The sequence below is a fragment of the Dermacentor variabilis genome, chromosome 2 (assembly GCF_050947875.1).
Source record: "Dermacentor variabilis isolate Ectoservices chromosome 2, ASM5094787v1, whole genome shotgun sequence".
Taxonomy (NCBI): Eukaryota; Metazoa; Arthropoda; class Arachnida; order Ixodida; family Ixodidae; genus Dermacentor; species Dermacentor variabilis.
The window spans coordinates 24,747,291-24,774,877 of NC_134569.1; the positions used below are offsets into that span (position 1 = coordinate 24,747,291).

The 27,587-nt window shown below is 43.5% G+C and overlaps 2 protein-coding genes across 7 annotated transcripts in view; one reads left to right on the top strand and one right to left on the bottom strand.

Moving 5' to 3' along the window:
• Positions 1–1,992: 1,992 nt before the first annotated feature.
• Positions 1,993–19,588, bottom strand: LOC142571525 (UPAR/Ly6 domain-containing protein cold-like). 2 transcript variants are annotated; one of them, XR_012825895.1, is made up of 5 exons: positions 19,453–19,588; positions 19,031–19,150; positions 14,267–14,445; positions 9,232–9,387; positions 1,993–5,205 (listed from the first exon to the last, which is right to left on the bottom strand). XR_012825895.1 is itself a non-coding variant. In XM_075679955.1 (4 exons), exons 1-4 carry the CDS (start codon positions 19,493–19,495, stop codon positions 9,298–9,300), a joined length of 432 nt encoding a protein of 143 aa, XP_075536070.1. In that variant the 5' UTR covers positions 19,496–19,588; the 3' UTR covers positions 1,993–9,297. The 2 variants fall into 2 exon arrangements, 1 of the variants encoding a protein (XP_075536070.1); XM_075679955.1 differs by having other exon boundaries at positions 1,993–9,387.
• Positions 19,589–21,146: 1,558 nt separating this feature from the next.
• The window catches only part of LOC142571526 (uncharacterized), a 541,018-nt gene continuing 534,577 nt past the window's right edge, over positions 21,147–27,587 (top strand). For 3 of the 5 annotated variants that reach the window (XR_012825896.1, XR_012825897.1, XR_012825899.1), the window contains exon 1: positions 21,147–23,799. Coding sequence is in view for 1 of the 5 variants with exons in the window: in XM_075679956.1 (XP_075536071.1) it covers positions 23,763–23,799 (37 nt within the window). In the remaining 4 variants the exon portion in view is untranslated. Of the gene's footprint in view, positions 23,800–26,264; positions 27,102–27,587 lie in introns of those variants that run through there. The other 2 variants (XR_012825898.1, XM_075679956.1) reach the window with 2 other exon arrangements.

Genomic DNA, 27,587 nt, shown 5'->3' on the forward strand with positions numbered 1-27,587 from the left:
TTCACTTGGTTGTGCAAGCTTATAAAAATGCATGTGGCTGTGCATTGTAAACTGGATGTGTCCTGGAAAAGCAAGACAGTATTTTCATCCACTACAAGTACAGTTATGCAAAGTGCAACAAGGATGTACAGCACTGTCAAGCTTATGAGTGTACATTACAAGCTACAGTTTACCTGCTCTGTTATACTGTTGTGTGCAGCTGTCAGGCCAACTTTTCCTTACGAATATACAAATAATGAATAAAGCAAAATAGCCAAGTTTCAACTTCTCAGCGGCAGCAAAAGAGAATGAAAACAAATGCAATAAAGTAGACGTTTCCTCAACCCAATGGCACTCTTCTGCCTGACGATGTAGACTGTCTGCTACAGCTGTTGTCTGTACACGTGCATTTGCATATGTGAGGGGAGGAGTAGAATAAAGAATTTCTTCCAAAAAGCTGGACGCTGCGGGACTGCATTGAGGAAGGCGAAGGGTAAGACAGAATGTGACAAAGGTTAACAGCAGTACAGTGACAACAGCAGCCAGTGGGACAGAGAGATTTTTTTTACATATACATAGGTGCAGTGACGGCTTTTTCTGGTGGCAGAAACATGAATTGTACCGTCACTTTACTGTGCTCATCCTTTCACACTGCAGGCGCATGTAGGAAGTAAACTGCAACAACTGCATGCTGTAGAAATTGTTAGTATTGCACATAAACTTCACTTTCAAGCCACCATCCCTATAATAAGGGGGCCTGGACCACTTTTTATTGAAGCGGAGAAAGGCGTTTGAAGTGAAAATAGGCTATTTCAGAAATACTTTGCTGCAAAATGTACTTCAATGTGTTCAGCAGAAGTGGAGTTACTGGCAATCAAAGACGGCCTCCGCTGTGCTCCCATTCCTTCTTCAATGCCTTGCACTGTGAAGGCTACGGTTGAGTGGGCCTTCTAAATGTCACCATGGCGCGCAGTTTAAATTTCACACAGACGCCATGACTTCCGATTTTGGTGCCTACAACATGCTAAACGTAAACCAAACGTGGTTGTCCTCAGCGAGCCGCAGTGCGCTTAGCTAGTGGACTCGTAGTGGCACCCCACGGCAGCCACGATATCTACATTACATAGCAGCTACCAATAGCAGCTGTGCACAGGAATCTGCTTTATCAGGAAATAAAGCGTCCAGAAAAGAATGAGGAGCAGGCTTCCGTTGAAAAGAGAGCGTTTGAGAGAAAGGTAACTTCGCGCTCTGCTTGCGAGCTCCAAGCACCGCGTACAACCGCAAAACTTGGCTGAAGTGTTCACAGCAGCATATGCTACCTGTGGACTACGTTATTTCACCAAGCCCAAGCGGTGGTTCGGGCCCCTTTACCAAGAAAAACTGCATCAGAAACGGATGCTGAAACACACTCAGTTCAAATCAACCAGTAGACAGCACTCGTGTTACCGTATTACGTTGTTCCCAAGATAATGGGACATAGCAGTGGCCACATGATATACGAGTTGAGGGTAACGCTACATCTTGAGAGGAGGGTAATGCCGAATAACTTTTATCACTGTAAACATAGCGCACATAGCGCAAGACATATAAACTTTGTACAAGAGCATTCCATGAGAGATGCTTTTTATGTCCAGGTAGTACTCTAGGTAGTAGGTAGTATGACAAAAATCTTTTCAAGGACCCTTTAAGCAATTAATTTTTTTATTCTCCTTTATAATGTGGTCTATGACACCAACCAGCACTTGTTTTCATACTTTTGTGACATAACAAAAAATGTACTGCACCAAAGCTGACAAAATCATGTGAATAATTTAAACACAGCTAACTGTGGATAAGAGTGTCTCAGGGCAGTTCTAAATTATACACCAGCCTATACTTAAAAGCATAAAGTTAACTATTCCCTCTGGTAGTGTAATGCAGAACAATAGATGGTCACATTTATAAATAAGAAGTACTGCTGATTGAAAAGCACTGTGGCTTGTTCTTAGCAGTAAAAATAACTAAACAAGGTCATGTTCTCAAACAGGTGTCTTCATTTATTGTACACGAGATAAACCATATAAGGGCATCAAGTCACAAAAATATGTCTCAACATCTTACTTTGTTGTACAGATCATTGTGTGTACAAAGCAGCCCACTTTCGTGGACATAAACATGTGATACACATTATGCAACCAGACCTTTGCAGCTTGTGCCACTCTAAAATATCCAACATAAACCAAATTTTGGACAAGAACTCAAAAACATGTCACAAGAAAGTGAAGACACTCGAAAAGTTACTGAAAAGCCACAAATATATATTTCTTGTGTAAAAGTATATATATATATATATATATATATGACTGCAAAGATGCAAAAGATACTTTATGTACAAAAAATGGACGGATATCAACCTGGTCACCAACATGTCTGTTCATTTGTAACACTGCTTTTTAATAAAACACAAAATTCAGTTAACTTTGCTTCCACTTATAAAATCAAAACCAATGATTGCAAGTTGTGAATGTCATGGTACTTAGTGGAATGTTATCAAGTTATGCCAAACAAAACACTATGGCAGGAATGTTTCAACATAGTGAATATAGCCATGTGTTTATTCATAACATTACAAGCAGCCTGTGCAAGGTATATCTTAATTTTAAAAATGAAAAGAAAGGAGAGCTGAGTGTTTGCCATTTAAAGGCATAACACATTTATGTCCTTTAAAGGCACACAAACAATTGTAAGAATGCAGTGCAGTCGGCAGGCAGTTCTGAGCTCATCAGGATAAAAACATCACTAGTGCACAGTTGTATACTGAACAAAAGCCATCCTTATGCCAAAGAAATGCAACTTATCCTCCCTCTTTAATGATAGGTGCAGGAAAGCCAATAGGGAATATCTTGTACTCGGTGAAAGCTGTTCAAGAATACACTAAAGCACAAAAGTGGTTATACAGCTCTAATAAAATTCAAGACCAATATCTCGCACTGTACAAGTATGTAGCTGGTAAGTAGTCACACATAAAGGGGCAAGTTCTAAAGAATTCGAAACAGTTCCATTTTAGTCTGCATTTCCTGCTTATGGCAGACACTTTTAAAGTTAGGTAAAACATTCCAAGCTGTAAGGACACACAATCTGGGATCACACCTATGCTTCTCCACTGTCAGAACGTATTGGCAGTATGAACTCAACAGTAGGTTCCTCCATAGCAAGAGCAACAAAGTTTTCTTGCATTATACCTAGTTACACAATAAAGTTAAGCCTACGTAATAACTTTGAGAAAGAGCGCTGCACTTGTTGAAAAGGAAAGGGGAACAAGATGAGTGACAATAACAACAGAGAGGAAAGTGGGTTAACCGAGGGGCCTGATTTTTATTAATCATATCATAAGAAGCTAACATAATAGCATTGCACACGTGATGCGAAGACATGGGATTGTTCCCCACCTGCGGCAAGTTTTTTCATCCACTTTCATTTCCATTAATTTATCATTTTCTTTAATTCGATTATTAAGTACAAGTAATTTACCCTATGTTATCCGTGGTGTCTTTGTTTATTGGCTTCTTATGATATGGTCAATAACAACAGAGGGAAGATGAAAAACATGTAAAGGACAAGTTTACATGATAAACTTATGTTATGACAGACATCAAGGTAGAAAATACAGCTATCGAATACTCTGCAGAGACCCAGAACGACCCAGTTTTAAAGTACTTCTGAATATTGTGGCTTAGCTCACAAGAAGTGTTGTGAAAAATGAAAGTTTCTGTAGATTATAAATGTCCCCTTGTAGAACCATAGTACTCTTCAGCAAGATGCAGTTAAAGAAACGGTACCTTACAAAAATCTAGCGAACACTACCAAGCCCTAAGCAGTAGCTGAGCAGTTCTGTTTTTACTACTGCAAACTACCAGTGCTGGCAGAGTGACATGCAAAACAGGTGACTTTCCCAAGCACCCAATTAGTGACCTCAATTCGTGAATTTAAAACAGAAAATATGAATATGGAAGTTTACTACAGATAAATATTGCAGTTAAATTTTTTCCATGCAAGCATAAGTTTTTGAAATTCTAGCACAACAGCTGATCAACAAGTCAGCAGAATATGTCCAACTGCCATTGCAGCATAACTGTACAGTTTCTCAGTTTTCATAAATGTGAATTCTTGTAATGAGCATTATAGTCTTCTGCACAACCTTTCACTACTACCAATATCTGGAATGTTTCCTCAATGTTTTGTGCTGAATGGCAACGGCAGCAAATATGCAGGGCAATGCTTCACCTCCAGCATAAAGATGTGTCTCGAGCATGTGCATAAGTGGAAGGCAAGTATTTCCTGCGCGCTTCTGTCCACAGAGTTTCTGGTGCCTTATACAGGACAAAGAGCAGCTCAATGTGCAGTGCATGGCAAGAACAAGCCAGAGACAGTGAAACAAAGGACTTACCACTGAATGTTGCAAGTAAGTTTCATTACTGGCACAAGCATTTACACTTCTTGATACTTCACTTGCTCTTCTGAGCAGTGGCGTTTTCAAGTTTAGGATATTTGTTCGATTCGAGATTTACGAGATATTTACGAGATTCAAGTTTACGAGCACCGAAACAAGGTTTGTCTCTCTCGTCGTCGTTCTCACTTGTTATAAAGAAATCTTTGTTACCTTGTTATAAAGAATTCACTTTATACAAAGTTTTCATGGTTCTGACTGCCATACATGCAATTTAGACTAGATTATTATAAATGGAGTGGTACCAGACTCAGCATAGTACAAGGCACGAAGTGGGAAATCTGAACGAAACCAATCGGTGCAGCACAGCCCTTTGTTTCCTCCATATCAACCTTGAGAGGCAAAGGGAGCATTGAAGGCTGCTCCACCATGCAACAGCAGCTCGTCAGGACTATGACTTTATTGTATGATGAAAACCAGCAGACAAGGCATCTGTTCACGCAAATAAGCACAATTTTGCCACTGCCATGTCATGTTTAACAAGCACGACTATTTTCCGTTTTGTTATAAGAGGAGAATACTCCATTGAAATAAAGCACGACCAATCAAACTTGTTTACTTCATTACAGTCAATAATTCATTATATCCACATTTGTTACACACAGGTTTGACAGTATACATACGTACTTGCAAGTTCATGTATGTCCCATCTTCTTGACCTCAGATATCTTGATTTGCACATTACATGTTTCTAAGAACAAATCAAATCATTCAGAAGTGTGCACTGCAAGGCTGCCATACTAGAATGACAAGGGTATTACGGTCAACTTCCGTTATCAAATGGGTCAAATTAAACAAGAGGCAGAAAAACATGAAAACGCACCGCCGATACATTTGGCAGTTTTTGCCCGACTCTCACACACGCTCTCGAATATAACGTGCGTCTACTTTCTATGTGACCAAAGTAAAAGAACAGAAATTACATTAAATCTCCTAAAGAAAAGTAGAAATTTAATGTGCACCCAATTTTTTAGCCAAACAAAATGGGGAAGAGTCTAATATGTTACTCAAGTAGTATTGCGCAACAAAAGAGACACGGATGTGTCTCTTTTGAAGAAGACACAAGTGCAAGGTGTGCCTTCTCTTACGTCGATGTCTTTTTTTGTTGTGAAATAATACTTGAGTAATGGATTACCAACTTGCCCAGAATGCTGCTCTCATTAAGCATAATATACTGCACAATGGTGGCCGATTTCCTAAAGTCAGCTTCACCGCATGTTTTTAAATTCAGCTACACAGCGGTAAACATATGTTATGCGGTAAATAAAGCATACGAACGCCGTGAAGGAGGTTTCAGTTTCATATACAATTGTACTTTGCTGGCAATTTTTGGCCCAATTTTCTTGAAAAAAAAATATTAAAAAGCCGCACGTTAGAATTGGGTAAATACCGTATAGTACAACCTCGTTAATACGATCCTATTTCAAACGATTTCCCAGTGCCAATATTCACCATTGAGGACACAGAAATCATATTACAGTTTTGCTACTTTCTTGCCGGTTTAAACATTCCCAGAAACACGATCTTTTGGCACTAATGTTCACTACACCTACAAATTGCAGTCGTACAATACATTTTCCGGCTGCTAGATCCCATGCAAACAACAAAAGGAGCGAGGCGCGCCCAATCAAGAGCAGTAGCCACACCCCACAGTAGCTTTCCCACAATACTCGCCAGTACGTGCAATGTGAAAATGCCGGTGTGCACTCAGTTTCCTATCCTGGTACTGACAAATATTCTCGCTGGTCATCGCGTACCACGCATCTTCGGCTATTGCCACCAATCCTATTGGAATAAGCATCTTCACTTGTGTCAGCACGCGCGGCATAGTGCCATTGAAAGCATACTGCACGCTTTTAAAAGACGGTAACCCAAATGCACTGCAGCCGGCAGCGCAAAGTGAGGATCATGTTTCAGTATGGTGGCATCCCATTTTGGCGAAGACCACCAGGTCAATTTTGTTTCGGAAATGCTACACAATAAAAATTTGGAGGACGCTTAAGCTTTGCCTTTAAGAGTGGAATGTGATAGCATTAAAAGATCCTTGACTGCTTTTCACGCCTCCCCGCAACTGCGGGTTATGTAGCCATAATGTTTATTGGGAAATGCTGGTGGCGAATGCTATGCACGAAGGCGAGCTTTCTGGTAGAAATGCAGCCTCTTGAGTGGCCGATCTCCTGTTACTGTTTCGCACTTTTAATATTTCAGTCTGAGAAGATCTAACATTAAAAGTATGCACTGTCGGTGTTTTTTTTTCCCATTACGTTTGTTTGTGGCTGTCATTCTCAAAATTCCGAGGAATAACTTTGTAAGGAATGAAGGACAAGGTATGAGGAACTTTGGTGGTAGAAGAGTGGTTGGGTACGCGTGGTTCGGAATGACATTTCACGGAAAGACGGCTGACGCTGGACACGGGGCGCCGAATTTTCTGCGACATGGGTCCTTAACGCTCTCATGTTAAAAAACGACAACCAACCGTTTGGGCTTCACCAGCTTAACAGGTGTTGATATCTTGTGCCGCGCGTCAGCATTTCCTATCGCGCACCAAATGAGCACATCAAAACTGACACCAAAACTTAATGCCTGAAGTAGCTGCTGACTCATTTTGACTTCAACGAGTGCAAACATAAGCTTGCTGTAGCCACAAAAATTTAAAGGATGCTTAAGCTTCGCCTTTAAGAGTGGAACACGATAGCATTCAAAGACCCCTGACTGCTTGTCATGCAGCTTTCTTGTAAATGCGCAGAGGTGAGCGCTATGGTGTTGTTGCGAGGAACTGAGCGGGCCATGCCGCTCTATGAATAGTAGAAACACAGGTAAAGGAATTTGTGTTTGAGTTAGTGCGGGACAGAATTATGTTTTCTGGTATATTCAAATTAAACTACTACACTATCATGTCTATAGGTTGTGTTTAGGTCGTACTTTACGATTTTACGCATTTTACTTTGAGGAATTCAGTTAGTTCACTAACGTCTCTGCGCCATGCGGAGGGCCTGCGTAGTTGTGGTTCAGAATGATTTTTCACGAAATGACATCGGACACCGACAGTGGATATTGAGTGACATGGGGCCCTCAACGCTATCACCTTAAAAACATGAATGCATGTCTCGGGTCGCTTGGACCCCACCAGCTCAGCGCACATCAGCTTCTCGTGCTGCAATGACATGCGCAATGCTTCGCATTACGTAGATGTCAACTACAGTTGAGTCTGACAAATTTTTTAATCACCTTGTATTGTGTGTTTTCCCAGTTAGTATGTTTCTTCTCGTGATTTTTTTTCTAAAATGTATGATCGAGGTTCTGCTGTAATCAGACACTGTGAGCTACAGTTATTGCTTAAGTATATCCTAGGGCAGGCCAAGAACAGACGTTTACAAAGGGAGATTTTGAGTGTTGTGTTGTCAACGCATTCACTGTCCCCTAAACTCTGCTGAGACATGCTGCCGCTAAAGGGGTCACTGTTGGCATCACCATAGGGGTCAAGCTGCGTATGTGCTGGCTGGCCAAATTCTAATTATCCTACGAAGGCCAATTTTAGGATCTGAACAACAAAAGTTTGGGCCTACAGAAATGCATGAGCACCAGTCGGAACCTTTAGTCATGATCGAATCAATCAACCGAACTCGGCTTAACCAAGAAATCGAATTAGCCAGAGTCGAATTAATGGAAGTCCACTGTATTACTGTAAATTCGTGTAAGCTTTCTTTATTGCCTCAACACGTCCAATGGCATTGTCAACGCTTCAAATTCAAATTTATTTACCAGACAATATGCTGGAAGGTCCGCTGGGCTAAAAACCGTGAAAATGGCGGTGTCGCATACCAAGCAGCAGACACCAACCGCTTGGGCTTCAATAAAAAATCAGACCACATTCTAAGCAATCTGAGCACGCATCTGGTTCATCACTTGTATGCATGGTACACTCAGCCTGGCACAGACACTGCTGATTGAACATGCCTCAGCGCTGGAACGCACACTTGCATTGCTGACCACAAAGGTCAAGAGAACAGAACTGTGAAAAATATTTTTCAGGTGAAGCCAGACTCGAAAGCCAATATTTCAATCAAATGTCTATAGCACCACCCACATTTTACATGCATACCCTTGGAACCCAAACGAGCAGTCTGTACAGTAGTAGTAGAACAACACACCATCTTCTCAATACATGCTGTGCAGCAAGACTGCACACTCTTTCAACAATCTCATGTTCTAAAAAATTTCAAGCCCAGTCATACCTTTAGCTGAAACTGGACAGTCATGTGCCTAGTTTAGCAACATCATGTGCCTAGTTTAGCAACAGTAGTTGGTGCCATGAAAGAGTGAGCATCCTACTAAAAGCTGCCTTCACTACTAACTAGCGTAATATTACAGTGCTGCTGTCAGCATAGGAACCTTCACTGCAGGTACCTATTGTGAGCTTCACGGCATGCTTTCTAAAATAGATTAACCTTAAAAGAATACTGAAAACCAGACTCTCTGATAGGCAACAGACCATTAACAACTGTAACTACTATTAACCAAAATAACTGAACTCCTGCGTGTCGCCCTGGCATGAATCCTTATGCAGATTTTCACTGCACAACAATTTGCACATTGCACAATTTGCATTGCATTGCACAATTTGCATGAATTTTCACTGTACAACAATTCTTTCCATACAGCTGAAGAGCATCGTGGAAACCACTCCTGAGAATCAGTATTGCTAAATATGATGAACCGTGCAAAGTGGAGCAAGGTGGATACCCTCACAAAACGCCCTCACATACCAAAAGCTTGAGTGCGACGATATGTGAGGGACAATGACAACCGTGAGGAAGGCAGAAGACACCACATCATGATGCCTTGGCGTAGGAGGCCAGGAGAGCAACAGCAGCGGCAACTATGCAGGTCCATGCTGATGGCCTTGAGAGACCTGCACCGAGCTGCAACCAAGAAAAAAAAAAACAGCAAAAAGTGACTCTGTGGTGCTCATGTTGTGAATACCAGACTGTAGTACAGACTCTACATGACGTTACTCATTTGATTCTACATGCAGAACATCCCGGTGTATTGTGCTTCCACTACACATCATGCAGGGCATGACACTGGTTTTCATTGTCATAATAAAGACCGTATTTATAATTCTACAAAACCATGAGTTTTAATGTGAACATGGCCCACGAATACAGTATAGGGCAGAAGACAATTTCTGACTGGACGCAATGGCTATCAGTCCACTGCAAAACTATGTTTAACATGGCTATGTGACTCAAAGTTTAAACTAATTCTCACAAAGGAATGTGCAAACTAATTTAGATCAGAGAAACAACACTGATAAAATGCTGGGTGCACTCAAAGTCCCTGTAGGCTGTTATCACTTCCAGCTACTTCAGTACAGTATCTTTAGAACCTAGTTGATTCACGATTATCACAAGAAATTACTGCACAAATGGAAAAATGGGACACTACACAAGAAGACACTTGGAAACAGCATGACAGTATGTGTGTTCCTTTCTTCCATTCATGCAGTAATTTCCTACAATAACCAACCACTTTTGTGAATAGCCCAAGGACTCTTGTGAAAGGTTCATCACATGCAATGTGAACATTAACTTATTTCACCACTGCTGGCACCGTACAGCTGTGAATAATGCTGGACAGTACAGAAAACAGTGCCACCAATGATGTAAATCTCAATCTTGGCCCGTGAAGTAGACGACAGCCTGCAGGCAAAATGCGGCACACAAGGCAAAATTGATGTATCTTACCATTGTTTTAGACAACTCACATTTTGTAACCCTTCTGTGCATTAGAAATTGCAAATCTTGTTATCCGAACAATTTATTAAGTATAAGAAATGCATTGAATAGAGTCCATGGAAAATTCAGAGTTCAATTCAATCTAAGTTTTATGAAATAGCACATGTATATCTAACTGGCAATTTTCAACACCGTCTCTCAGCGCCTCCACAAACAACACACGGCTGTCTCATTGCTTTTTTAGCAAATCGCATTGTGGTCCCTTTGTGATTGCCTGTTTCTAGTTCGCATCACGTTTCTTCAGCTGTGTCATCAATGCTCATCTTGAATTCCTTCCCTTTTTGCTGTGTGTCTTTCGTGTGTGCTGCTACAATGGATACATCCCAACTTGCTTGATTTTCCATTCTTCTACACTTCCTCTGTGCCTTGACATAATAAGCCCAAAAACATTTCTGGTGCAGTGGGATGTACAAGTGGCTACACCATCACGGGAAGGGTTAATGTCGCAGTCTCTCTGCTGTCCATCATGGCCTCGCCGACCTAAACGCCAAAATAATGGGATAATTTCGACAGGCAAAGGCCCATATTAATGGATTTTCATGGTCTTCTTCAAAAAGGTGAAACTGTTCATAGTGTCTTTACGTCAGAATCTTCTCTGTCTGCCGAGCTTCTGCAAGCAGCAAAGCAGCCCTACTGATGATCATATAGTAACTTTGATTTCGTTATGCATTTTGTGCTACCTTCTCTGGTCTAGGTGAGTTATCCAAAGTAGCACAATAAGTGACAAAAAAAAAAAAAGGCAGTACTATTGCAATGAATGAATAAAGCCTTTATTTTAAGGAAGGGGATGGCTCTATTGCAATGAGAACATTATTTTGGTAGATGCGACTTGCTAAATTTTGTTGCCTTCAAAGTAGTTCCCTTTGCCTTACACTTTTTGGGCATAATGACCAACTCCTCTGCATTCTTCTTGATCTCACGAAATGTGCTGAAATGGTGTCCTATCAAGCAGACTACAATTTATGGTAGAGTAGCTGGTGCACAACAGTCATTTGTTTACCGACAGAAAATTGTGCACAAAACACAAGAAGTGAGCTGGTGCGTTGTCATGGTGCAACATCCAACTTTGGTTTATCCATAGCTGAGACCTCTTCTGGCTCATGGCTTCCCTCAGACCCTTCAAAATGCTAAATATAGAACTCCTTGGCCAAGTGAAATCTATTGTCAATCAAAGAAAGCCACCAACATTATCTCCATGCTGGATCGACTTGTCCAAGCTTTCTTCAGTCGGGCGATCCTTGTCGCACCCACAATGACGATTGAGTCTTGGTTTCGATGTCATAGCTGTAGACCCAGGTTCTGTTTTCTATTTCAATTGTTTTCAATAAGTTTACATCAGCACTGACACAACAGTCATTCTTGACTGATGTTAACACAGTTCACTTTCTCGTTCTCAGCAAACACATAGGGCCCGAATTTAGTGGTGATGCGATGCATGTTCAGTTATCGCGTCAGAATTACCTCAGAACAATCTAAGCCGATGCCTACATATTCAGCAGTCTCTGTGATAGACAAACGGCGATTAAGGAGAACCAACTCATGAGCTGCATTAATGGAAATGTTGTTGAAGTGGAATGTCACCCACTTTGGCAATCTTCATCAGCCTTTGCATTTTGAAATGACTATATTATTCATTGCTAATACATTTGTCCCCAAAGGCTTGTTGAAACATTTTCTATTCTTCAGATGCAGTTTTCCCCCCAAGTTTGAAGTGACTTGGCATCACAGAAGGGTTTGCAAGCCCTTCATAAGCAGAAAAGGGCGACACATAAAACAAAGTTAGGTTTAATAAACTCCACAACATATGAGCACAAAGATGCATGTGCAAAATGCAACAAAGTACTTCTTGACAAACTTGGATACTGTCGACACATGCTTACAGGCTACCCTTGGCAGTGTGTGCAGTGTGCGCATGTACAGTGCGCACACTACACACTTCCTACAGTGCCTTCCCACTGCAGTGCCTTCCGCAGCAGCCTTCCCACTGAGAAATTCCAATGTTTCATTATGAAGCCATGATCGCCACACTTTCTTTGGAATGTGCGTAACGTTATACGAAGAGTCCTTTGCCAACACTGTAGCCACTGGATCGTACGTGCCCATGAGCACTGCCATGTGCTGGTGATTGTAGAATAATCGCTTTGGTCAGCAGCTGGTGTGATGGTGGCAATCCCGATAAGCTTGAGGCACAATTTCACACACAGAAACATTGCTCCTTTAATTTTTTCAATTTTTATGCCTCAAAAAGTTGCAAACCAGTCACTGCACTTGCTTACGTCTGTGGCCGTTGCCTGCGTACTGGAAAATTAAATTCTCGGGTTTTATGTGCAAACACCACAATCTGATTATGAGGCACACTGTAATCAGGGACTACACACTATTTTTGATCATGTGGATTTCTTTAACATGCACCTAAATCTAAGCACACAAGTGCTTTTGCATTTTGCCTACACTGGAATGCGGCTGCTATGGTCGAGGTCAAACCCGCGACCTGGAGCTCAGCAGCGCAATACCACAGCCACTGTGCTACCGCTGTGGGCGCTTACTGGCAGTGATAGAGGCATGCAGGAAGAAACATTGTGCTACCAAAAGCTCTAGATAGCCAGTGCTACCAGCCAGAGTACATTATGTTCCTTTGTTTGGGCACTGCCTGATCATACCAGTCTTCTTTTATTGCAGCTTGTAGTTATCCTCTTGTTTTCATGGGTGTTATGAAGTGTTGTGTGTTGTTCTTGTTGCAACCTTAAAATATGCTATGAAATACATTGGCATTCCAGTAAACAGTTTCCCAGAAGCATGGCTCTAACAGCTCACGACAATCTTAACTGGAGCACAATGCATCCTTTAGGCGATTTTGCAGACGGAAATCCCAAAAGTGGCGCCAGACTTACGATTTCTTCTGAACAGAGATGACTTCACTGCTCCTCTGCTTAAATTTCATGATTACAACAATTGCTCTAAAGTATATAATTAATAAGTTAGTTAGCACATTTTAGGTAATTATTTAGGTTATCATCAATATTTTTCTCGCTGCTAATGTTCACCTAGCCATGAAATGTATCTGCATATATTGCTGGGGCCTAGATATGAGTTTTTCTAAAAGAAAGTGTTGCACATAAAAAGGAACACCTTTTATATGATTACATATTATAGCACAGCATACTTCATTAACCCTTTCCACACCAAGGACATATCTCTCTTGTTCAGGTATTTTGTCCAAAATATGTGAGTGATGAGTTTCACTCGTCCAAGGTTTTCCTTTCGCCTATAGAGCGCCACTGATGAGTGGCAGTTCTCTCGTCATATTGATTTGAATCCTCTGCTATTAAATAGAATACAAGTTCATTGTTTAGAAGTTAGTTATGCAAATGGCACCAGCTTCCTCGAAAACAGATTTTTTGAGCTTGCAGCTGGCGGCAACGAAGCAGCAGTCCAACTGCACAGCCCGACTGCATGGTGGCACATAATGAGCAGGTTGCAGTGACAACGGCTGCCTTCTTCAATGTTGAAATGTGTTTTGGGACATTTATTCACCTAGCATAAACAATTAGACAAGAAGTCTTAGTGCACCATGTTTGGAGCTTCAACTTCGTACAACTAACAACGACGATGAAAACTTAAAGCCCCTGGCAACCTCTCTCACGCCGGATGTGGCTCCACAATACCCTTTGCCGCCACACCTCTGCAGTTTATTTTCCATGCCGCACCAGCTATAACATATCTCATGAAGAATATGAGCAACAAAAGCATGTTTGAATTCGTTTCCACTAAATATTGCACTGTTTCTGTAGCCTTGCCTATCTGCAACTCAACATAACATAAAAAATCAATTCACAGTAAAAGACAATAGAAAATAACAAGAGAACTGCTCATATTTCGATAATGAAAGCTGCTCAGAATGAATGATTCATAAAAGAATTCATCAAATTTTCGTGGTTTTCCGAAAAAGAGCTGGTATGGAAAGGGTTAACAGGTTCTACAGTACAAAATAAAGCAGCCATACCGTTACATAATAGTTGCAGCGGTCACCAGTACAGCATTCCACGCATTCCCAGTCATTGTACCAGATGCGATCACAGCGCTCTCGATACAGCACAGTCTGATTGATACAGTGTTCCTCAGTGGAACAGTGCTTGCTGATGTAGTACTGCTTCTCGCCAGATGGAGCCCAGTAAGGTGTACCTGCGGAAGGATCATTAAAAAAAAAAATTAAAACCGTTTGTGTTGAATGGGAAGGGATGAGAAGCGCGGAGAAAGTTCATATCAACAAGGGACTGAGGCAGGGGTGCCCTTTTTCCCCGCTGCTGTTTATGATGTACATGGTGAGGATGGAGAGGGCGCTAGAAAGAAGTAATATCGGGTTTAATCTCTCATACAAACAGGCGGGTACAGTAATGGAGCAGCAACTCCCAGGCTTATTTTACGCGGACGACATTGTGTTGCTCGCTAACAAGCAAAGTGATTTGCAACATCTGACAAATATCTGTGGACAGGAAGGCAACAATTTAGGTTTGAAATTTAGTGTTAGAAAATCAGGTGTTATGGTATTCAATGAAAACAGTGAACAGACAGTGGAAATACAGGGCGAAGAAATACCTCGGGTAACAGAATATAAATACCTTGGTACATGGATAAACGAAGGCAATGGATATATGGAAACACAGGAAAAAACCATAACAGTCAAGGGGAAGAGAAATGCAGCCATAATGAAGCACAGAGCGCTATGGGGATACAATAGGTACGAGGTTTTCCGAGGTATGTGGAAAGGGGTAATGGTTCCAGGACTTACTTTTGGAAATGCGGTTGTTTGCTTTAAATCAGGGGTACAATCAGGACTCGACGGGAACCAAAGGTCAGTGGGTTGCCTCGCATTGGGCGCTCACGGGAAGACTACAAATGAAGCTGTGCAGGGGGATATGGGCTGGACTAGTTTTGAATTGAGGGAAGCTCGCAGTAAAATTGAGTATGAAGAACGGCTGAGGAATATGGAAGAAAGTAAATGGGCTGGGAGAGTGTTCAGGTATCTGTACAGGCAAAACATTGATTCACAGTGGAGGAAAAGAACTAGGAAGCTTACCAGCAAGTATGCGGCCTGTGGGGTGGGCAACACAGCAACAAAGAAGGTCAAGCGGAAAGCCAGAGAGGCTGAATTAATCTCATGGGTGGCGGCAATGGAAAAGAAACCTGCCATGAGTAACTACTTAAGAGTAAAATACGAAATCAGGAAAGAAACCATTTATGATAACTCAAAGGGAAGCTCATTACTTTTCGAAGCGAGATCGGGATGCCTTAGAGCACGCACCTATAAAGCGAGATATAAGAAGGAAGAAGAAGCATGTGCTTGCTGCGGTAAAGCTAGGGAAACGACGGAGCATATTTTATTTGAATGTGAAGACGTCTACCCAGCGGTCGATTTAGGCACCACTGGCCTCCTTGAAGCCCTTGGGTTCAGCGGGAGCAGTGGTAAAGCAAACAGGTCCGCAATAGACATTAGTAAGAGGCTATTGGAGGATTGGTGGAAGAAAAGTAGGGAAACGACAAAAGACGGAGACGTAGAGAACCACAGTTCGCAATAGGGGATCAGAAAATTGGGACGTGGTAGTTCATAGGGTTTTTTTTTTTTTATTGGTTAACCTAGGTAGGATATTAGGCAGCATAGTAGCAAGAGCTTGGTGGCGCAACCCACCGCCCCGTTCCAAAGGGGACGCTCATAACATCCATCCATCCATCCTGCAATTTTTCAATTTGACAGGGGTCACACAGGGACTCATCAAGCCCCTTACTGACAGTATTTTCTGCAGAACTGGAGGAATAAATGTCTTTATAGAATTGTGAAATCTTCACTGATACATAACTCCCACAGAGTTACCTTGCTTAAAGTTGTAATTTTGGCAGTAGATCATTTCACTTCAAAGGCTTCCTCGTATGGTTCTGTATTCATCACAGACACACACACACACACAAGAAAAAAAAAGTCTGCATGTGCAAACAAAATTTATTCAACCTCGAAATTCAAGAGAAAAGAAGACAAAAAGAAAAGCGTCTCATTTTACATCTCATTTGCATTCACATAGTAGCGCCTCATGCTGCTACCAATGACAGCAGCACTTGCATGAATTTGTTGCAGAAGCTTACATCTTAAGGTGTCCTTGTTGCCACAGTCAGTGTCTGCATCTTTTGACAGTGTTGTTTGGGGGTGCATACCTATGCTACTGATGGCACAAGAGGTTCAGACGAGAGTCGAGAACTCTAACAAACACACACAAAAATAAAGAACTTCAGCTTTGAATTTTACATTTCTGGTCTCAAGTGATGGCTATCTGCTCCGGAGCAAGCAATGTATTCATCACCAGCTTTGCCTTCCCCTATCCTGTGTGTTTTCATAGTCTCACGTCTCTTGCATCTGTGAAAATTTTGCAAGCATCGTGAAATTCTATCAAAATAGGCTGAGGTGTCAAGTGTGTGGTGTGTCGGCCACCACACTCCTTGACAGTAATTTCACTTAAGTAAAATTTGTTAGCAGCAAGGCCTGGTGAAATACACTTGAGAAAATTTCATCACTGATGTGGCGGAGGTGTCATTTGGTGGCGAGGAATGCGGTGAGAAATGATACAACAGCCCTGAAACCATTACAGCATGATGATCGCTGGAGCAAGTGCAGCTTCAAGTGCAGCTGTCAGCGCAGCTTAAAGTGCACCAGGGACAAAGAAGAGAGGAAGGCAGCGAAAACATTACAGGAGAAATAGTTAATTGACAATGCACAGTTTTAGCAGAGCATTGCTTATGCTATGCATGCTCCTCTCCACTCACATTTTATGTGCACCAGTGGATGCACGAACTGTAATGGTTTCGCTTATTCAACAAGCGCGTCTCAAAGAGATGTGAGCTACACACTCTTAGCTTAGCCGTGAAGCGACAAAGAAACCAAGCAGACACACCCTCAAGCTCCACTCAATTGGGTCCCTAGTGGAACGTGGGCAGCATTCTACGTTCAGCTGCTGATATGAGCGTTGTGCCCATGTGCATTAGTGTTCCCACTAGCATTCTGCTGAGTAGCTATGTGCAGATCGTTAAAATGTGTCGGTCTGAGCGGAGTGGACCTTGAATGCTCCACTATAGCTGTCTATTAATTGCATTCATACACGGCACAGTTAAAAACTTTTGTTTCGAGGTAGTTTCTGAGATATTGCTACCTTAATGCCAAACGCAAACACTTTATACACAATTTTTAAAAGGTGCTGCCATGGGCTCGTTAATCCACCTTTTAAATTTAGAGATGTAAAAGCTTAGCACTAATTAGAGGCTGATCTATTTAGTTTGCATTCTTTTTGTCCTTCGTCAGAGGCTTGTTTGCTTTCGTGTCAGTGTTATGACCAGGATCAGGTTCTGCGAAACTAGTGGCAACAAACATGTGACTAAGTTGATAATACAGTAAGCCATCGTTATAATGAAATTGGTTTATCTGAAGTATCACTTTATTTGAAGTGCTTCATGGTACTGACTACAGTGGATGCATTTTAGTCAGGATTACTTGAAATGCAGAGGGTGAAGCTCCATTTAGCACAAAGTACAAAGTCCATATGGAACCACACAATGAAGCATGCATGGTGACAGTTTACAGTTCCTCATATTAACCTGGAGAGGCAAAGGGCACTGCAAAGATAACTGATCCACAACATGGTGGCGTGATAATAGCCATACCACCTGATAATAGCTGACAGGCAAGGCAGTAGCGCACATGTGTAAGAATTTCTCTACTGTCGTATCTCCACTATCAAGCACGGACGTGTTCAAGTATAGTGTTGGGAGTTTCAGCACTATTGGTGTGCAAGTCCCACCCTACCATGACTCTGTCCTGCTGACTTTGTAAGTTTACTGTAGATGAGTGGGGACAACGCTGGACTACCAAATGAACAAAATGAACATTTACCTTATATACAGTGCCTAAATGAAGTGGTGCAAACACAATGGCTCAATAACCGACAGTGTGTACAAAAGAAAAAAAGTGACAAGACAGTGGGATTCAGGTAAGTGTTCATCTAATGAAAACATACAGTCATCTTAAACTAGCACCTACATATGCACAGTCTGTCTCACCTACCCACTTCACTTGCCAAGAAAACTAAGTTGATATCATGACAACAGCAATCCAATCATGCAGCATGTAAACAGTAGATGACAAACTTGTGCCCCCTCTTTTAAAAGCCGAAAACCTTCTATATGTCCACAGTGGTTTTTTTGCCTACTTCTCGAAATAAATTAAAGCTCTGCTACTTTCACGCTGCATTGAGACAAAGAACTGGCTAAGCCTCATCACTACATTCAGTGAAGATCAGTTTGTAGAGATGGGTGGTCCATCACTTTTGGTGTTAGTTTCCTATGGCTATGAGCACCAGTGTTTGGCTTTAAACACTCAGCTGATGTTACCATTGTCCATTCACAAAGGACTGATTTGTGTCAGTTCAATGTTCACGCCAGAGCTCGTTAGCATCTCATATCAGATGCATTTCCCACAGTGACAACGTCAAATTTAATATGTGACTGAAGACACTCGGCTAAACAAAGTCCAATAACGGGCTTCGTATTTTTCAAGCCTAAAACTGTGGAGATTGCGTATACATGACGCGCCCAAAGGCGAGTTTGACAGCGGTACTTATGCCGGGATGGTAAACCACACTCTGAACAACAGTCGATATAACTAGGTGGAAAATCTAGCAACAGAAGCGCGAACTGCTATTGGCAGTGTATAATTTCTTTTTATACTCACTTCCCCAGCGAACTTCGGTAAGGCAGCGCGTTTCAGAGGGATCGCACGTTTTGATGGTCTCGGTGCATTTTTCGTTATTTTTGTCTTGACTCGTACACACGTAGCATTCCAAAGCAAAGCCTGCAATAAGACAAGCAAGGATCGTGTCATCAATCGGAGTTTCAGAGTCACGAAAGTCATGCGTGACACTGGCGACCGCTATTCCCACGGTACAAGTTAGAGTAACGCTGTTCATCGTGCGCATGCATAAATAACTTTCGAACTAGAAATGCAGAAAACACCGATCGTTGAGAGCGGAAGTTTGACAACTTCGGAGGTACGTTAAGGGGAGTGCAGACAGCCGCACCCCGACTTTTGACCAAGCTTTACCGGAAGCCATGGCTCAACAAATTAAGCACCGCAGCGATAGCAACTTTACTTACAAGTCGGTACGCCTGCTAGAAAAAGGAACAACCAAGGAATCATCTTGCAAACAGGTTAAAACACAGCCACAGCTTCTACAGTTTGTACGACGCGCAACAGCAGCAACGCTTGCGGTTGCTGAGTGGGTGTCGTACGGGAGAGCATAGTCAACCGTAAGTCGTCAGGCATGTGGTGACGTAGATGAACAGCAGCCATGTGTACGTTTCAATTTTAAGATCGGCGCCGGTGGCAACGGTGACTTAACAATTGTTATTCGTTGTTTGTTTTCGTTTCACTGCAAACAAAGGTGTTTACAATTTGATGGGGAGGCTTTAGAGTTGTCTGTAAACGAGATATCGTCATTTCATACATCATTTTCCGCGCCAAACAGTGCCAAATCTATTATCCACCGTCGCGTTGTGTTGGATCGTTATCATTAAGTGATGCATTTAAGCGTTCCCTGTAAAGCGTGTAAATTATTATAGGGTTTTAAAAATGTACATCGCTACCAATCGCAGCACACCATTCCACTGAGTTTTCAGTAGCCCATGATCAAGTGACGTGAGGTGACCATCTGACGCCAGTGCAATTCTGCGGAGAACAAATTCTGTTCGTAATAGTTGGAATGTTACTTAATTTGTTTCCATAAATAAGAAAGTAACAGAAAGAGAAGGCACAAGGAGAATTTATCACTACACTCAAGCACTTCCGGCACACAGTAAGCGTCGTGTGTAGTAGTGTGCTTGTGTTACAACGTGCTCCTTGTTGACGCGAGCTGCGCGGTCTGTGTTGGTCTCGATGTGTCTTTTGCGAGCACCATGGTTCGCCCTTGTGTTGTTGGTTGCAAACGTAGAAATCGGCGACATGTCAAGCTGCGACATCGCATCCCTCTGCAAGGCAAACATGCTAGCGGAGTGGCTGCAGCGTTGCATGGTTGCCAGTATCCGATCGGCACCAGCATCTACGCGTTTGCGGCTGTCATTTCACGCTGAAGGATTACTGTGTACCACATAGTGCTTTGCCTGTCCGGTATTCGGGTAAACGCAAGCGCAAGAGGACTGGGCCTGGGCGTTTTACGGGATGAGCGGAGTCTGCACGGTATTGCAGCCACTCATAGTGGCACTAGCTAGAGTTCAACCAAACACCGAAATAATATAACAGTATCCAATTGTGGTGTACTTTGCTGCTGGTGTAAATTTCTGGCAGGAGCGTGACCGTGAAAACGTTGTTTTTCTAAATGTTTAAAATGCTTTACACTTGGTTACAGCAATAGTAACTCTTTGTTTTACTGGTTATAAGCTCTGCTCCACCATAGCTGGACCGTGCAGACCGATCAGGCCTGCGACAAAATGCTCGCGACAGAACGCTGCTTCGATAGCTCTCGCTTGGGATCGACTGCCAGGTGGCTGGCAAAGGGAGAGGTTCGAGAGGCTTCACGCGCTGGCTTGAAGACAACCGGAAGTAGACGACACAACGTCCCAGCCTGACGTAGAGCCAGTGAAGGCGGAGCTCAGCCCCGATCACTCGGCGAACGAGACGAGGAGAAAAAGCATGGCTATGGAATAGGGTAACTTCTGTAATCGGCCGTAGCTTTCTTAATATGAAACGCCTCACGCAAATTGTGGTGCGATTGTTTTACTGTAGCTGTACCTTGCGCGTCTACATGCAAAATTTGTCCGAACTCGTTTTAAGGCCGCTATGAATCTGTCCCTGGGTATGTGCCACAAGTGTATTAAAGTCATCATTATCGTCATCATCATCTGAGATTACTGCTTGTCCCATTTCCTGGCGACCAGCGCGCTAGGCGGCTTCGTCGGCGTGTATCGCAGAGTCCACGCGTGGATTGGCGCTTCATGTGGGCGGGCGTCGAGAACCACAGTATCCCCCATGCGGGAGTGCCTCTCATTGTACCTACTGGTGGCCTTGTGCACAGCAATCCTTTCTGATGGAGCCAGTACGACCGGGGGCGCCGACGACTGGCGCGAAGACCTTTTCCTACCGGGCATCAAGGCACAGTACGCAAGGCAGCGCGAGGGGCTGCGACAACCCTTCGAGAGTATCCTGAAGGAGAAGAATAGCTCAGCGGCTACAGGCGCAGTCTCCGAAATCGGCGAGAAAATCATTGGCCCCGGTACGGGATTTTCCGGACTGCTGAAACCCAGCGATGGGAGCAAATTCGTCCCACGCCACGAAACCTGGACGTATTGCGCAGCTTTCGGAACCGCCGGTCTTTTTGCAGTGCTCCTAATCGCGTACAACGTCCGCCGTACACGCAGCGGATACCCTTTCGTCGACGACGGAGATGAGGTGTGTCATTATAGCCGTCTGGAGGGACATGGCGGAGACGTGTCTCCGAAGCAGGACATAACAGCCGCCAAGTCATGCGACGCAAGCGACCCTGACGCCGAAAGGCTCGTGCTGCAGCCTTTGCTTGAGCAGGCTATCCTGGGGAGGACGCGATGCAGCCAGTTCCACTTGGCGCGCGGGGCCGGTCGGACGGATCATGATGAGCGACCCGCACTTAAATCGCTGTGGTCGAGAATAGTGCGGTCATCCCGTGAGCTCTTCGTTCCAGAACAGTTCGACAGTGCCTCGACGGTTCAGGTTGCGTCGGTGCGTCCGACACCGAATCACGCGACGACCTTGTCCACATTGCCCACCATCGCTTCTAGGGTAGAGTCGTTCCAGGAGATGACAGAAGTGGAGAAAACACTCTGGTGGAGGACCATGTGATGCATGCCAAGGTAGACTGAACACAGTCATCGTAAGCCGTCGGCAACGTAATTGTATTGTGCACCATGATTGAAGTACACATAGCACATGCACAAGGACAGACGTGCAAGTCTCTGCCAGCCAAAAGGAACAGCACCTTCGGTCGCATCAACAGTTGTCCTGAGTCCATGTGAGAAATGTTAAATTTGAAAATCCGCGTAACGACAAGGCACTGAACCGTCTGCTACATATAAGACAAAGTGAGCTAGAACAGATGGTTGTGCATGCCGATGGGTTGTGGTATATAGATGTAGTTCTAATACGTGACGAAATTCTGTACTTTAAACAGTTTCAGACTAAAAACTAGAGATAGAGAAGCCAAGGAAGAGCAGCTGCATCGTAAATGTACTAAAGGCGCTTTTCATGCGACTTTGTCTTTCTTTTTGTCGTAGATGTTTTAAGTCTTGACAATTTAGTTTCGAAGAATTAACCCACACGCTTTTCAATATACAACCAAGGTATAAAGTATTTTTCTGAATATCACGAACTTGTTACTCAGCCATACTTAATCGATATGTTTTTAATCACATGTACAGTGACTGCTTTTTCATCAACGCATTTTAATTGCACATGCAACCTGCGGTAAAATATTTTACCACAGTTTCGCAGGCATTGACGTGCTGTCATATTGTGGCGTGACATACAGATGCACTTTCCCCGCCTTTCAGTATGGTTCCCGAAGACGTCACTTCTCACGCTGCCGAAGCGCTCATTTATGCCCGTTCGTTGGTGTCACACGTCATTTCCCAAAAGAAAGTGAAAAGCAGATACCTAAATCTAGCTAAAGCCTATTACTTACGCCGTTTGGCATTTTAGCTTCTCTCTTATTTTGCGAAACTAGAATCTGTTTGCAATTAATCACAAATGTCTAGTGCAAAACTGCTTCAGCTTTTGCCCTGTAAGCGGGCTCATTTTTCAAGGGACTACGCACAGCTCCACAAAGATCTGGCACTGCCGCGAAATTTGATCGGAGTAGCTTTTCTGTAATCTCTGTGCGCAAGGGAATACGATGCCCGCGGCGCAGGCGAAAGCAGCGGTTGAAAAATTCAGAAAAACGGTTTCGAAGTCGCGAAAGCCGCCGTGAAGCGGCGTGTGCGTCATGCCAACGGAACGCGAGTCGAAACGCGAGAGCAGACGACAGAGGAGAAGACGGAGAAAAAAAAATAAAAGCGCGCGTCCTTTGTAGCTTCCGTTTTTATGACGTCACAAAATGTGACCTCACTTCCGGCGGGTGAGTTTTGCGTTGATTTTTGCGCGTTCCTGTGAGCGTCGCTGGTTTCGCTGGCTTGGCTCGCTCGCGGCTGGCTGGCTTCTGCGAGCAGCGCGCATTTTGTGCTGGGTTGTGCGTTGTGTAGGTGCGTAAGCCTCGCGTCGGTCCGCGCGGCGCGATGATTTGTGTGCGCGTTGTCGGTGGCTCGTCGTTTGGTTTGCAAGGCAGCAGTGCAACGTCGTTGTGGTGAATAATCGACATCTCAAACGGAATACGCTGACCACTGGAGTGTGCTTTGGCCGGACTCCGACTACGGCTGTGTGTTGTGAAAGGGAGCGTGGAGGCAGCATGGGTCCGACCCGTCATCTGCTCCTGTATGCGATCGGTGAGTTTCGGTAGCGTCAGAGGACGCCCACGTGCGTCTTGTTAATTGCTGTCCTAGTACGGCTCATTGTATGTATTCCATGCAGTGTTTTGCTGGTGGGATTTTATATGAGGAAAGGGAAACGGAAAGCACTTTTTATTTCCTCAACGAAGCCGATGACCGCTGAAATGTTTTTCACGCACTTGTGAAGCCGGCATCTGTGCGCGACTCCAGTTTTTCAAGAAAAAGGTCGGAGAAAAAAAAATCGTTATTTGTGTTCTCCTGCGCCCAAGTCTCACGTTATGGGGATCTCGGAACATGTTAACATGGACACAATAAATCAGAGCCCTAATTTGTGCCCATCTTCGTCACACAATAATGTAGCATTTCCATGAAAATTCTCTTGCAAGCGTATCATACAATGACACGACTTTAATTTGAAATTAGTTGCTTGACGGGCAAAAAAAGAAAGAAAGAAAGGCGTGCCCAATTGAAATGAACTGTGTATAACGGATGTTATCGGGAAAATTTGCCCGCAGTGTAATCTTAGATTACATGGATGTCGCTTTAGCTTTCGATACCCTGTTGCTACCAAAGTGCCGCTTATAGAGAGAAAAAAAAAAAAAACAGCTCTGAAGTACATAGCGCGATTCTTAAGCGCTGAAAAATACTGCGCAGATAACAGTCGTATAGCATACGATAACCACTGCAGCGATATTTCTCTGCGCTTGGTTCGGACAACCCTCCGCCTCCTCTTTTCCGCAGAGTACATTTGTGAGCGGACGACTTCAGTATACGGTCATAACTTTCTCAGAATAGGGCGAATTAGTGTCACATGAATAAACAACCAGGAAGATAGCGCCATTTCCTAGAGGTGTGCGAGTATACGATAGTATAGTGCGATTAACGGAATCGGATGCTGCCGTTTCGAATCGAGTACGCAAATGGCCGATGGTTTTGTGCAATTTCCGATTCAGTTTATCAGGATTTGACATTTGATTTCTCCGAATGTTCGGTTGTGGGAAGGCGATTGGGGCTTGTCTATATTCATGAACGGCCACGCATTTGATGGTCGTTTTCCGCACTGAAAACTTATGCAGCAACGCGATATGACGAAGCCCGTACATCTCTACGACGCCACAAAGAGTCTAATTCTAAAGTAGAATGAACGTCAATAAGACATCGGTTGATATTTGCAAAATACATGCTATTAGGACGTCATTTAGATGTTATGTTGAGACGTGGACGAATGGATCATACCTGGACCTTGAAAGGATATCGATGGTTCATTGAGAAACGAGACTGCTGGAACAGCGAAGCGGCGAGTAAGTCTTCTTGAACATTTAATTAAGATGCCGTACCGGTTTGAGGGTGTAATTAAAGCTTTGTAGTTCTATTTTTATGCCATATGGTCTTTGCAGACGCTCAATTCCCCGAGCTTTATTGATCATTTAGGTACCACGCACCTATTTTTTTCAAAATTAAAAGAGAGAAGAGTGAAGGCTCGTCTAAAATGTTCAAATAATTATTGTTCCAAAACGTGGTAACGCGTAGCTATAGCACGTTCCGCTGCTGATACCATACTGCCTAATGAATGTGGCTAACATGACAAAAAGGCTTTTTTCCGACCACACATGAATAGTTGCCCCGTCCAAAGGCCTTTCTTTTTTCCAGTTTCCCTGCGACATAATCTTGTTTTCTCATTTGTTCATATTATAGTTGGAAACTATAATGTCTGCTTTTCACATGCGTACGTCTAATCTGCCTATTTACAATTTGCTTTTAAGACTTTAGTTAATTTGATATGCTTATGTGCCATGCTGGAGGCCCAGCGGGTCGAGTACGCTGCGCTGCGGGGTTGCGGGCGTGTGCGCTAGTGTGTGCACGTGATGTGTCTGGTCCTGCTGTGTGGGCGTTCTGCCGCACAGCGTCTGCTGGATGGACATCTATGGAAGATAAATGGTTGTCTGGGTTCCAGTGTAGAGATAGCTGCCTTTGCTTTGCCGAGACTGGCGCTTTATCTCCTTTAGTCGAATTACGATAGACTGCCGATAAATATTTCAGCTACATGATTTTCTAGTCAGTACTCGTAATTACAAAGTAGTTGAACATCGATTTAGTCTTCTATTATTCGTGTCGCGTTTTTTTTTATAACAAGAACTGTCTGCTGTCTGACCCCAGCGCGAAGCAAATGAACGATTTGGTCATTAGCTGCGTGTATTAAGAGAAAGAAAAAACTATTCTTTTGCCATCGTTTAACGTGTAGTGTCTTTTACACATTCGAAACACTCGGTGTGCTGCAGTAAAATGGAGCTATGCTGAGAATGCAGGGTGTTCAATTTGCTCGCTGGGTGTTCTGTTTGACTTGCCACCACTGGACAGGACTTAAAAAAATAAAAATAAAAAAGTGGCAAATTTCTTTGATTTGTGATAAGCTGCAGTTTGCGAGCCAACAGCTTAGAACGCTTTTTTCTCTTCGTGTTCAGCTGGTTGCGAAGGTGGAGCTGCAACGGTGTTTGCAACTCCAGTGCCGGTGTGTGCAATGCCGTTGACCAGCTCTCTCGAGGAAGTCACTTCACAAGCGAACTACGGATAACATTTACCTAAACCTCTCCGCTACTGTTCCTCCTGAAGTTTTACTCCTCGACGCCCTACATCACTGCTGGCCGCTGTTCAGGTGTCAGCAGGCTGCGCTGGACAGTTAACGTGGTCAGCCGTAACCTCCTTGCCTTGCTTTTACTTTATTTGTTCATTTAAACAATAAACGACTGATTACTACTACTAATACTTTGCAACCAGTTCTTTTTCTTTGTAACTATAGTGGCACAATGTGGTAGCAATAATTTGCTGCCTTTAATTTGTATATTCATGCGAGGTTATGTTTTGAAAAAGCAAACTTAAATATCCATATACCTGTGATTATGTTATAGAAGATGGTGTTCGCAACTCCTTTGCAGCCAGTTCTCCTTTGTTGCTGGTGGCGCGAGTACTACTACGTGGGCCTCGAACGTGTCCCGAGAGAGGCAGAAAAGGATATTGAACTTGAATTCATTGAAGTTCCTTACGATCTCTTCGCAATGTTGTGATGTCAGATGTTTTTCCCGTCTCACTAGAGTACACGCCAGCATTGCAAATATAGACCGTTCTGGTACTCATGTTCGTTATCGGAGTGCTGGCTAAGAGCCACTGTCCATCATTTGCCATACGGCACGGCAGCCGCGATTCTGACAAAAATGTGATTTCGCAGTACAATCGCAGCGCATGCTAGACAATGCCAGCAGCAAAAGGTGCGACATGCGAACTAAAAAACAGAAGGCTTGCACCACGCCGTCACTCTTGCATGGACTAGCTTGGAACTGTGCAGTGAAAAAAAAAGAAGAAGTGGAAATCGAAGAGACCACTTACTTCGCGATGCAATTTCGTGAGTCTTACGTTATCGCGCCCCTGTTCGGGCAAGTGAAATATAGTGAACCGTCTGTAAGCACGGTGAACGCGTTTCCTTCAGCCCCATCATGCGCATCGCCTTCCGCTTTGTTTGACGAGAATGGTCGTCAGTGTGAGGCTGGGGTCATCTGGCACCGCGGACGCCGCGACTGCCTTTTTCAGGGTGGCTCCATTCCAGCCACCAGCGTTCGATCGTTCTCAGCTGGTCTCACACCGAAGGACTGACCGGCAGCAATGCTGCCTGGCTTCAGTGATCTGGCAAGGGCAGGCATATTTATTTTTACACGGTCGATGGACAAAGCGCGGGAGACGCTGGTGTGCAGACGTTTCAGACAAAAGGATCCTTTTCATGAAATGAAACGGAA

Coding starts and splice junctions, on each gene's coding strand:
- LOC142571525 (XM_075679955.1), bottom strand. CDS start 19,495: ATGATTCCTTGGTTGTTCCTTTTTCTAGCAGGCGTACCGACTT. Junction 14,446..19,030: donor TACCGAAGTTCGCTGGGGAA/GTGAGTATAAAA, acceptor ATCCTTCCGCAG/GTACACCTTACTGGGCTCCA. Junction 9,388..14,266: donor GCTGCAACTATTATGTAACG/GTATGGCTGCTT, acceptor TCTTGGTTGCAG/CTCGGTGCAGGTCTCTCAAG.